Source organism: Lepidothrix coronata, unplaced genomic scaffold (genome assembly GCF_001604755.1).
Source record: "Lepidothrix coronata isolate B3197 unplaced genomic scaffold, Lepidothrix_coronata-1.0 Scaffold38, whole genome shotgun sequence".
NCBI lineage: Eukaryota > Metazoa > Chordata > Aves > Passeriformes > Pipridae > Lepidothrix > Lepidothrix coronata.
Window position 1 is genome coordinate 3,891,872 of NW_016690218.1, and position 12,560 is coordinate 3,904,431.

At 36.7% G+C, this 12,560-nt stretch overlaps 2 protein-coding genes across 3 annotated transcripts in view; one reads left to right on the forward strand and one right to left on the reverse strand.

Annotated features, from left to right (window-relative positions):
- The window catches only part of LOC108496272 (acrosin-like), a 191,869-nt gene that overhangs the window by 115,397 nt on the left and 63,912 nt on the right, over positions 1-12,560 (reverse strand). The window lies entirely within an intron of this gene.
- Positions 1-12,560, forward strand: part of EPRS (glutamyl-prolyl-tRNA synthetase) — a 39,601-nt gene that overhangs the window by 18,288 nt on the left and 8,753 nt on the right. Inside the window, exons 13-26 of one of the 2 annotated variants that reach the window (XM_017812812.1) lie at positions 965-1,075; positions 2,731-2,867; positions 3,565-3,772; positions 4,180-4,292; positions 4,888-5,005; positions 5,117-5,488; positions 6,340-6,570; positions 7,234-7,479; positions 8,147-8,377; positions 8,661-8,926; positions 10,079-10,130; positions 10,907-11,116; positions 11,278-11,350; positions 12,137-12,216. In XM_017812812.1, the coding sequence (XP_017668301.1) occupies positions 965-1,075; positions 2,731-2,867; positions 3,565-3,772; positions 4,180-4,292; positions 4,888-5,005; positions 5,117-5,488; positions 6,340-6,570; positions 7,234-7,479; positions 8,147-8,377; positions 8,661-8,926; positions 10,079-10,130; positions 10,907-11,116; positions 11,278-11,350; positions 12,137-12,216 (2,448 nt within the window). The remainder of the gene's footprint in view (positions 1-964; positions 1,076-2,730; positions 2,868-3,564; positions 3,773-4,179; positions 4,293-4,887; positions 5,006-5,116; positions 5,489-6,339; positions 6,571-7,233; positions 7,480-8,146; positions 8,378-8,660; positions 8,927-10,078; positions 10,131-10,906; positions 11,117-11,277; positions 11,351-12,136; positions 12,217-12,560) is intronic. The other variant, XM_017812813.1, reaches the window with a different exon arrangement.

The window sequence follows — 12,560 nt, forward strand, 5'->3', positions numbered from 1 at the left end:
TCATCATATCACCTTACTTGCTAATGTCAAGTAATTAGATGCTAAATATATTTTCAAAAATATAGAAAAATATATAACTGTAGTTTTTCACTTGAGCAGGAATAAACTAAGGGGAAAAAAAAATCACTTCATATTAATAAAAGCAGGTGTTTTCCTTTGTATTAGTTTCCAGGTAAACTGGAAGATCTCTGATACTGCTTTTGACCTTAGATGACTGTTTTACTTGAATTGGCTATATAAGTGCTTCTGAGCCAATACTGGCAAACCAATATTTCAGGTATGAAGAGTGCTGTGAAAAACTACAGCAGCTGAGTTTGATAAAAGGCAGTAAAAATCCAGGAAGACATCTTAGTGGCACCTTTTTCTTGCCAATCTCATGTTTTAGAAATCCTAATGAAGTCAATGTTACGGTGTTGCCTTATTATAGTATCTAATGTGTCTGTATTAAAATTGCAGACTTAATTGGTGCTTCCTCTATAGCCAAGTCTGTCCCAGATTCTGCTGGAGTACTGGCCTGGAAAATAAGTATGGGATCAGGTCTGATGCTGCTGGAAAAAAGAACAAACTCCACTGATAAATTACTGCTTTAAATTCAGCTACCTAGAGAGAAAGTGTTCCAGATGTAATAGCCTATGTGTGTAGTAAAACTATATCAAAGCATACTTTGATGTCTTCCCTATGAGGCAGTGGGTCATAGTTTTGGTTACTTCAGGTGTCAGCAGTACCCAATTCATAGTTTTTACTCAGAGTATTTTAGTAAAGATTGGAAACTGTGAAGTATTACCACTGTTTTCTCACTATTCTATAGCTTTGGATGAAAGTGATATTAAAGCAAACTTTAAAAAAATGCAGTAACATAAAGAATACCAGTTAATATTCCTTTTTTGTGGTTATTGTTTTGTACAGCATCTTATTTCTCTGTCACTGTCACATATTCATGATCCACCTCATTCGTTTTCTGTAGGTTATAGACCCAGTAGCACCTCGGTACACTGCTTTACTGAAAGATGCAGTGGTCCCAGTAAATATTCCTGAAGCTCAAGAGGAGATGAAAGAAGTGGCTAAACATCCAAAGGTTCTTGCTTTACTTCTTAATATTCTGGTATTGCAGATCAGTAAGTTTGGAAAGTACCTTGGCTTGGAGCAGTCAGCAAGGAGAGTCCTGCTTTTACCTTATTCAGACAGCATGAGATAAAACCAAGGTGTTCTTTTTTTTCCTCAGAATTGTCAAAAACTGGGCAACAAATAAACGTGTTTGTTCTTTTAAGAGCATGTAGGAAGCTGCTTTTGTAAATATGGAGAATGCACACAAAAGGTGCATTGAAAGGCTTCTCTGGGAGTTTTCAGAAGAGTTGAGACGTTACAAGTCTGAAGTGCTGCTCAGACTTTTTATTGTTTGATACTATTTTTCACAGAGAAGTTTAAATATAAAATCTTAGTCAAGCTTTATGGATATACTACAGTAGACACTGCTTATCCATAACAGTGAGGAATGCAAGAGATGTTTTTTAAATAATTCATAAAATTAGACTTATGTGGAAAAGTGATATATTGACCTGTTAATTCTACTGTCTCTGGGTATTGTTTTAATAAGACTTTTACATTTGTATAGCAAATAGTTATTATCAAAGGCTAAGAACTTGCAAATTTGTTACTCTTAGTATCCAGTGAACAGAATAATATTCCATAAGAAGGGGAGTATGTTACAGATACAATTGTTTTTTGCACTACAATTAGCAAAGATGCTTTCCTTTGAGTGTAGCATCTCAAATTGTACTTCACTGAAAGCATCTCTTAGTTATATATACACTTACATACACTTACACAGAGAAACAAGTGAATATTGCTGAGGCTTTCCTTCGTTTCTTTGTTTTGATTTTGTTGCTCCAAGTGTTCCTGTAGCCATTTCTTGTAACTGGGGTCGGACATCTAGTTTCCCCTCTTCCCCATGGCTGATAACAAGGAAACAGGTTTTGAGCAGGTGCAAGTGAGAACTGCACCTGGAGTTGACCCTTGAGTGACTCTTCAAGGGTCAAAAAGTCTGAAGTTTGGTCAGATGCAAGCTAGCCTATTAAAACTTTGATATTAATAATAAATGCTGCCTCCAGTATATAATGAAATAAATACTGACCAGAAGAAACAAATTGCAAACTCTTGACCAGCTGACAAAGTCTGAACTCGCAGCTGTCTGCCTTTAAAAAAAAAAGTTTATTTGATTGTTGAGATGCTTTAAAGCTGAATGTTTTTTAATGTTATAAGTGATATAGTTCTGGTTTCTGTCTTTAAAAATATATGGAAGAAGCTGGAAGAAGCTCCATATGTATTTCCATATTAATTGTATAAAAAAACAAAAGTGAGAGTTATGAAATTAGTTTTGAAGGGAATTTGCATAGCAAAATGGAAGCATGAGAAAACCTTTGTTTTTACCTGTGAGATCTTAAAGATGTATAGACCTTATGGAAAAGGGATATGCTATCAGTGGTGCTGGAGCTAGTATTTGATAGAAGATAGGATTTTTTCTAGTGTACTGTCAGAGGAATGCATGCAACACCTGTGAACAAGAAACTAGAGAGTTGTGGAAGAATGCTGTAGCTCTGCATTACTTTTATTGTCCATCTTCTATCTTCATCTGTCTCCTGTCATAAATAAAATAGTGTTCTAGCATTGCATTAGCTTTAGTCAGCTTATATAATAACAATCTATCCTTTGAAATGAAATCATCATTCACAGAATGCCGATGTTGGGTTGAAACCTGTGTGGTACAGCTCCAGAGTCCTGATCGAGGGAGCAGATGCAGAGACCCTGACAGAGGGAGAGGTTGTTACATTCATAAATTGGGGCAATATTATCATCACCAAATTAAACAGGTAACCTGATTAGTGGGAGATGAACTTAAATTTTTATTTACAGCTTTTTGTTGATTTTTCTTTTAATAGGAAGCTTATAACAATAAAATATTAATGGTTGCTCATATATGTCCATCTCATGATTCTGTATATAGATCTCTGCTTTGAAATATGCTACAAAACTGCATTTTAGCATAGAGTGTATTTTACTGCAGATTCAAGTCTGAAATCACCAGTCAGCCCTGATACTGCATGTCCCTCTCATTTCCGTGGTAATATTTCCACCGTGAAACAGTTTTTTCAGATAGAAAAAAAAATCTGGAATTTTAACAACTTTTACCCTGTAACAAATCCTGCTTTTGCATACTAAGGAACTAAACCTGTCAGTGTCAGTTGCAGAACTGTTGAGGTGCTGAAGGAGACGTTAATGTCATCACAGCATCCTTGAAATGGTTGAGACAGTGGCAGAGTGGGGTGAGTTGGGATGTTGAACATTAAATATGTAAAGATTTTTTCCTGTGCTTTTCACTCTATATTGATATTTAAGAAAACAAAACTAAAGGAAAACTTCAGGAGTGAATACACTCTTTAATTTTCAACATCTCACTTCAAAAATGAACTCTGAACCTTGTTTTTCAGTGAATCTATTCACTGAAATCTGTAGCATTGAATCAGAACTGATCATTTAGGCTTTCCTCTTATTTCTGTTTTCCTGTAGAAATTCAAGTGGAAAAATTGTGTCCATCAATGCCAAGTTGAATTTGGATAATAAGGACTTCAAAAAAACAACTAAGATCACTTGGTTAGCAGAAACTCCACGTGCACCCCTCATCCCAACTGTCTGTGTTAATTATGAGCATCTGATCACTAAGCCAGTTTTAGGCAAGGATGAAGACTTCAAGCAATATATCAACCGAAATAGCAAGGTAAGTTATCTTTCTGTCCGCTTTAATTCCACAAAGCTTAGTGTTTGGTGGTTTTTTGGGTTTTTTTTAAACGTTCAGTGTTTCTAGTTGGATTAATTTGTCAAGCAAGTAAATCATGTGCTGGTGTATCAAGTTTCCGTTTAACCTCTCATAATTTCAAAATTAAAATTTGACTCGCATTTTCTCAAGTGTTACCTGACTTTCACACCTCTGGGACCAATAGTTTGAGTTTTTGTCTTGATACATTCTTATGATGTGGCTTTTTCTTGCTAGTACTTGTTCAGCTGCCCTTGGAGTTAACTAACATTTCAGCACTTCCAAAATGAGAAAATCACTACTATCCTTCTACCGTTCTACTGTTTTTTGTGCTCTGTTAGACATGGACTGATTTCTTTTAACACTTACAGCAAGAAGAACTGATGTTGGGTGATCCTTGCCTTAGAGACTTAAAAAAAGGAGACATCATCCAACTTCAGAGGAGAGGATTCTTTATTTGTGATCAGCCCTATGAGCCAGTGAGGTAAGCTACCTAAGAATGGCCTAAACAGACATCATAGAATTTGCTTTAGCTTGCTGTGTTTTAGGGTTTTCACACACACATTGGCAAGAGTAATGTTGTCTGCAAATATTTTCTCCTTCGCCATGACCTTTCTGTGGAGTATTTCTGTGGACAGGCTTTTGGCTTGTATGTTCCTGCCTTTTCAAACTGTCTTTAAGCCAAGTACATGGCACTTTTGGTGCACCCCACCTAACTTTGACTTCCTTGTGAGATTTGAAGTACAAGAATTAAGGAACAGTGCTACAGAACAAAACAGGCATTTTCCCAATTAGAGCATGCACATAGTATTGTACACTTCTTTAGCAAGCTATCAAACATCTACACTGCAGGTAATAACATAAGGATATATATTAATATTATAAAATAAAATGGTACATAAGAGGAATCAGTGCAGATCCTCATTTATGTAACTTCGGGTAACTACAGTTGTGTACAAAGGTAAACTTAAAGTTGTGCGTGAGGATCTTCTAGGAAGAGTAGAACATTTGTTTCAATAAAGGTTAATGTGTACCTTATATTTCCTTTATTGTTGTGTTTTCTATAAATCCTTTTATAGTCCTTACAGCTGTAAGGATGCTCCGTGCATTTTGATTTACATCCCTGATGGACACACTAAGGAAATGCCAACATCTGGGTCAAAAGAGAAGGCCAAAGCTGAAACTGCAAAGAAAGAGGTAAACTTGTGGTTTAGAAAAGTGCCATAAAATGTATTACTGTACATCTATTTCTGTACCAGATTATCATGCTGAATACTTGGCTTTCTTTTTCTTTTTTTTTTTTTCAAGGCTAGTTCAGCTATAAAAGGAAAATCTACTCCACTTGTTGGTCACACCTCTACTCCAACCTGTAGTGTATCTGAAGGTCACCTGATCATTTACAACAGGGTGTCTGCTCAGGGTGATATAGTTCGTGACTTGAAAGCTAAGAAGGCAGCAAAGGAAGATATTGATAAAGCTGTGAAACAATTGCTGGCCTTGAAAGCAGAATACAAAGAAAAGACAGGCCAGGAGTATAAGCCTGGAAATCCTCCAGTGTCCATACCTGCACAGTCGTCAAAGCTTGAGACCTCTGGTACCCTGGACAGTAAAGCTCTGTATGATAAAGTAGCAGCACAAGGAGAAGTGGTCCGAAAACTGAAAGCTGAGAAAGCATCTAAGGTGGCTGATTTTTTTTGGTCTGGGTTTCCATAGCCCATTGTTCTCTGTTTGTGGAAGTGAACGGGTGCTTGTGGATCCAGGTTTTCATAGTGATCATTGTTTGGACTGGGCTCTGTTCTATCAAGACTTGTGTTTTCCAATACTTACTTCTTCAGTTAGATGTGTATGACAGTTTGTGTTAATATTCATAAAGATACACGTGAGTTCCCCTATTTCTTAGACTGCTGTTCTGAAATGTGGACAGGATTCATCCCACAGCATGAGTTGATTAAGTATCCAGATCTGGTCCTTGGAGTTAAAATGCCCTGCAACATTTATTTGTTTATTTAACTCAGGATTGACTTGTTGCTATTTGGACCTTAAAAAACCAAAGCCCCAAAATCAGAAAGGAAAAGAAAGGTCCAAATACTACAGATATTTTTGAGACATCTTCCCCTCTGGAATGGAGCATAGAAAATACAGCTACTATTAGTTGTATTCTTTCTATTCTTTCTAATGCAGAACAAGAAAAGGTAGAAAATAACACACTGTGCCTGGTGGTTGAATAATGTTAATAGTAGTGTCTTGGTGACACCATAAAATCTAAATAAATGGGAAGATCTAAACTAATTTATTGTTATAATTTTACTTAGGACAGTGAAGGCTGTATATTACATAGTTGGAATTACTTTATTAAAATAGGAAAGTAGTAGGGAAAACTTCTCTGAACAACTCTACTAAATAGTTAAGAAAATGGAATAGGTGTGCATAAGCTGCATGTCTTTTCATGAAAGTTTTTATGGTACACTTGAGAGTCTTATGTCTCTATATCTTTCTTCCTCCCTCTTTCTGCCCCTTCCTTTCTCTTTCAGGATGAGATAGGTGCTGCTGTGGAAGTCCTTTTATCCCTAAAGGCAGCATATAAACAGCAGACAGGCCAGGAGTACAAGCCTGGAAGCCCACCTGTGGTCTTTGTCCCTCCTCAGTCTTCTCCTGTTTCTACTCTTCCGTCCCCATGTCCAGTAGACAGCAAGTCTCTGTACGACAAAGTAGCTGAACAAGGCGAAGTGGTCCGCAGGCTGAAATCGGAGAAAGCCTCAAAGGTGTACTAGCTGTGGATACTTCTGAGTGCAACAGTATCTTCAGTTTAGACTAAAACCTAATTGCAAGTTTTGTGAAACTCCAGGAGCAAAATATAAACAAGTTCTATGAAGTGCTTTCCCAAGTTCTCCCGAGCTGATGATATGGCTGACTGCATGAGTTCTGTGATAGTGCATGGAAAATAAGTAACTTCTTTTTTTAGTGATACATGATAAGTGAAGAAGAGAGGCAGTAACTTGAAAAAGACTGTAACTCGAAGCCAGAATGATGATAATAAATTAGGGACTTATTTGATTGTGACCAAAGAACCATTCTTTATTCAGTCTGAGTATTTGCTGCCGTTCTCCAGTGTACAACTCATGGACTGCTGTAACTGGAGGGGTCTAAGCCACCTAAATGGGAGGCTTTCAAGGGCACAGAAATCAGCCCCTACATATACTGCCTGATTCAGTCCTTTGATGTACAACTTGTAGGTGTTCTGCCTAAAAAGTTTTACCCCAAAACTCAATAATGGCAACTGATACTAACAAGATAGCTCTAGAAGTTTTATTACAACAGCTGTGTTAGTGCCATTCTGGTAAAGATTGTGTTATCTCAGCTATTGTGTTACATCTCTGTTATTTCTACCTTTATCTGCAACTGCTGTTTTTTCTTTCTTGCTTCAGGAAAAAATAGATGAGGCTGTGAAAATTCTTTTAAGCCTAAAAGCAGAATATAAACAAAAGACAGGTCAAGAGTACAAGCCTGGAAATCCACCTTCAGCTCCTCCTTGTATATCTTCTGCACTTCCATCTTCTGTATGCTGCAGTAACAAGGCAACCTGTAGCTTAGTGGATGGGAAAGCACTTTATGATAATGTAGCTCAACAAGGGGAAGTGGTACGCAGGCTCAAAGCAGAGAAAGCTTCCAAGGTATAATAGTAATGTGAGAGTAAGCAATTGTAATTCTTACCACATTTTGCCACTGGAGGGAAATCTTTCACCAAGTGATGTTCAAACTCCCCTGTGTCCAGGCCATGCATGGTCTGATAAGGCCAAACAAGACTATGCTGATGTTGGATACTTTCTTGACTCTGAGGTGTAGAAAGTCAAGCTTAACCTCTCATGTCTAGATGAATAGGCACAAGCATGGGAGATGCCAGCCTTGCAGAACTTTTTAATGTATTTTACTTTTTCTTGCTATATTTGAGACAAGTGACTAAAAAAGTATCTAGTGCGCTGCAACAATAGCAAGACTGTTCTAAACTTCACAAAACATCATCAGTGATGATTGGTTGTCTTGCTTTGGTTTTGTTGTGTTTTTTTAAAGATCTTTTTTGAAAGAGGTTATTGTATTTTTAATGTAAATTCTGCTGCAATTTTTAACAGGCTGTACTGGCCGTGTGGGCTGTGGGAATGTTCTGATACAATGTGACAGCTCTCAAAAACACTCCTCTTGCTTGGGAAAGAGTCCTCCACTTACTATAAAACACTGTTTATTGCTAGGTGGAAATTTTATTTTCATAGCCTGAAAATCAATGCTTCTTGTCAGTTCTCCTTAATTCTCACCAATATATCTTGCTGTTTCTCCCCCATATAGGACCAAATAGATGAAGCAGTAAAACTCCTCCTCTCTCTAAAAGCTGACTACAAGGAAAAGACTGGGCAGGAGTACAAGCCAGGACATCCACCAGCAGCTCAAGGGGCTTTGCCTCAGGCACCAAACACAGTACCCAGTGGTCCAGACACTCCTGAAGCTAAAGCCCTGTTTAGCAAAGTAGCTCTTCAAGGAGATGAAGTTAGGAAATTAAAAGCAGAAAAAGCAGATAAGGTAAGAACATGCATACTGTAATACAAAAATGTAATATATGTATTTAAACCTAAAAGTGTATTTGAAATTCAGCATGATTATGGGAAGTAGAAATGTACATTTAGAATAGGTAGCATTTGAATTATGAGATCTGAAACATACTTTTAAAATCAGTCCTCTCAGATATAGTCCTTAAAATGTTAACACATGGAAGTTTGGTTTTTTGGTGGGCTAGAGCCATGCTATTCCTGTGATTTCTCTATAAATTTCTTTTTTTTTTCTTTTTTTTTTTTTCCTCTGCAAGGAAAAGATAGATGTAGCTGTTAAGGAACTTCTTCAGTTGAAGGCCCAGTATAAGTCTGTTGCAGGAGTTGACTATAAACCAGTTTCTGCTAGTGGTGTAGATGACAAAGACAAGAAGAAGAAAGAGAAAGAGAACAAGTCTGAAAAGCAGAGTAAGCAACAGAAGCAAAATGATGGCCCTAAAAAAGAACCTTTGCAAGGACAGAGTGGTAATGAGCGTTCCTCAGATGGATCAGGAGAGGGTCAAGGCCCCAAGAAACAAACAAGGTAAAGATGCAGTCTTAAATCTTATTTGATAGAAACTTCAACTGTTTACCTCTATTCAGATTTAGAGTTTCACAGGTGTCTCATTTCACTGAAAAATGTGGACATCTGCAAAATAACTGTGTTCATAGTTAGGATCAAGCCAAAAGCAAGTTACCAAAGTTTATTTAGTGTCAGCTGTGCCTCAGCATCCTATAGTGTTACGGTCATTGAGAACTTGCTGTGCTTCATTATTTGCTTCTACAAATGTGCTGCTGTGTCTTGCTCAGTATAATCCCTGGCGAAAAAAACACAAACCCTTGTACCAGGGTTTTCAGAATATTTTTTGTCAGGACCTTGAAAAGTATAGCCCAACCCAGAGCAAGGCACTGCTGGCGGCGGTGGTGGAACTTTTCAGTGATGATTGCTTTGCATTCCCTCTCCTGCTTCCATCCTGAAAGTTTAGAGGTCTTTCTACAGCATGTATTATGCATCACTATGTATTTCCTGTTTCATATACATAAATCACATATTAGAGGCAGAGACATGGTTATTTTGTATAGAAATTATGCCAGAAAAATATATTTTTCACCCTTAAAACTTCTCTGTTTGTAGAAATATTGAAACTTTACTTCTACCTACTGTCATTTGAGTTTGGTGAGTTTAACCTTCTTTAGAGTCTTGTAGTTTTTTGATTGTAGTATCAGTTTTCTATCTTGAACAGTGTGACTGATATTCACATGAACGGTAAATTCAAGTTGCATATCTTCCTGAAATTGTAGCCACTGTCTAGGTAAGAAGTTTTAAAATGAAGAGTAAAACAGCTTACACACAGGTCTGGTTAGTCTTAAGTTCTTACAGGAGGAGATTGGATTTTTTGATGCATCATTGTGACATTCTTTGATACAACCATGGTGAGAATTAGAAGGGTTCAAGCACTAGTAAAGAAACTATTCTTTATTAAATATTCTTGTTAACCAAGGTAAGGAAACACTAACAATTCCTCCCACCAAAAGTTAGCTTTATAAAGTAAAACTAAAATATTCTGGTTCATGGCCCTCTTTTTCTGGCCCTCCTTCACCCCACACCTGCTTCCCCCTCAAAAAAAGAGGATTAGGATAAATTTCACTGGTAAATGCTGTACAGCACAAATCTGGTTCTTTTCTAATACCATAGGTTGGGTCTAGAAGTTAAAAAAGAAGAAAATCTTTCAGAGTGGTTCTCTCAGGTAAGTGCATATCAGTTTAATTAAGACACAGCAAAGTACTTTCCCTTTTGTATGTCTTACATTGCTATCATAGTCTAAATAGAAGTGCCTGGATTAAAGAGCTGAATAAATTCAGGAAGCTGTAAAAAGGAAGAGTCAACCACCCCACTCCATATATATAATAAATATACGTGATTTTCTTAATTCATACCTGAATTCCTCTTCCCATTAAGAGTGTAAAACTTCAGTGAAGTGATAGGAATTTCACAGACTTGGGAGTTTTATTTCAGCTCAAGGTGATGCATAATAAAAGTTAGAATCTGTTGATACTGAATGAGTTTTCTGGCTTGTGAGATTCAAAACAACTGGAGTAGAAATGATTAGATTAGTCTGCTTAGGAGAGATTGTAACTAAGTATCAGTAGTCTGTACATTGTCTCTCAGTAGTATAATTTTTGCATAAAGTCTAAAAATCTCTTCAGACATGAGTTAGAGACATTTCTTACAAAAGTGCAGTTTTTTGGTTCCTGGAAATTAGCTTTAGTCTCTTACTTGGATTCAAGAAATTCAGGTTTAGTTAAGTGTTTACATTATTCAGATCTATTATTAAACTTAATGTTCCCGATTACCTTTCTCTAGATAATACAAGCATCTTAAAGTATATCTTAGTTGCTCACTTTCTGAGCACAAATACTTTTGAATAGCAGACTTCTCTTAAACTGCATGCCACACACTTGAATTACTGAGTGTTCTTTGTGTATAAACTGAAACTTCAGTATCCAAATGATCTTTTGAAAGGTGATCACAAAATCAGAGATGATTGAATACTATGATGTGAGTGGCTGTTATATTCTTCGTCCTTGGGCTCATGCTATTTGGGAAGCTATCAGAGACTTCTTCGATGCAGAGATCAAGAAACTTGGAGTGGAAAACTGTTACTTCCCCATGTTTGTGTCCCAGGCTGCCTTAGAGACAGAGAAGTCTCATATTGCTGACTTTGCTCCTGAGGTATACTTTAAAAATTTGTTTTAATCTGACTGTAAGAAAACCCAACCACCTAGTCTGCAGCTGAATATGAAAGTTGGGTTTGGGTTGGTTTGTTGTTTTGGTTTTTTTTACCAAACTTGTTTTGGTTTTGTGTGTTGTTTTTTTTTCTTTCTTTCTTTTAGGTTGCTTGGGTCACAAGATCTGGGAAAACAGAACTGGCTGAACCAATTGCTATACGTCCCACTAGTGAAACAGGTTGGCCTCTTTTCATGTAGTTTGGCTGTAAAGAGAGCAGTTACAGGTATAGTGTAGCTGATAGACAAGAGTCCCTTTTGAAAAGTGGAAAACCCCATTTTTTTAGAATGTTTTCTGTAATTCCTTATAAAAATTTCCTCATTTTCTTGCTGTCTTACAGGAACTCTCACAACTATACATTCCCTTAAATAGACTTTTTAAGGAAATGCACAGTTTAGGATTTTTTTTCATTAATATCCTGGAGACTGACTTGCTTTGTCTGAAAAATGTATTTGCTTTTTGGTTTAGAGTGTAAGAAAAATTCTTCAACTGATAATTCTCTCCAGTTTTGCATATATTTTGACTATAGTTGTGAAACGAGCCTTTACTAAAATGTCCTCTGAGTAATTTAAGGAAGCATTTTAAAACCTGAGGCTGGATGACTTCCTACTTGAGTCAGGTCTAGTAAGGCATCCTGAAATCGTAAGGTCAGTGAATTCCTATTTGTGAACCCAGATGTATTTACATATTATAAGCCAGTGACTCAAAATTGGTGTCATTAAATAATAAGCTTGGGGTTGTACTTTAACCAGCAGCGAGGAAGCAATTTTGCAGAGACTCAGGATGAAGCGAAAGTACTCCTTTGAAAATATTATGTATTAGGACAAAAAATGTGTTTTAAAGGAAATTAAACATAAAAACATAGTTCTCAAGAGCAGAGAGCGTTAAGTTTGTATGTATTAAAAGGAAAGGTTTGACATAAATGTCTGGGTTGTGCAGAGACTCAAAGCTGCTTTCTTTTTACAGTCATGTATCCTTCCTATGCCAAGTGGGTGCAGTCACACAGGGATCTTCCCATCAAGCTGAATCAGTGGTGCAGTGTTGTGGTATGTGTGTACATGATTCCTGGGTATCATTATTATGGTTATGTTATTGTAAGTACACTGTAGGAGAATTATTTTATGTGGACTTGGTATGGTGGTACTGATCACAGCACATATTTCAAGACAAAAGTGTTAATGTGCTTTATATGATTTGTTTTTCTCACTGTTTCTACTAAAACATTCTTTATCAATGTATACTGTTGATTATATTAAGTAGAAATCTGTGAATAGTTGGCTTTTTATCTTTATTGAGAACTTTCTAGCACTTGCTTATAATCATTATTTTTAACAATAATTTGACACTTCAGTGTTAATCATAGTGTTCAATTTTTTTTATTTCTGCCCCT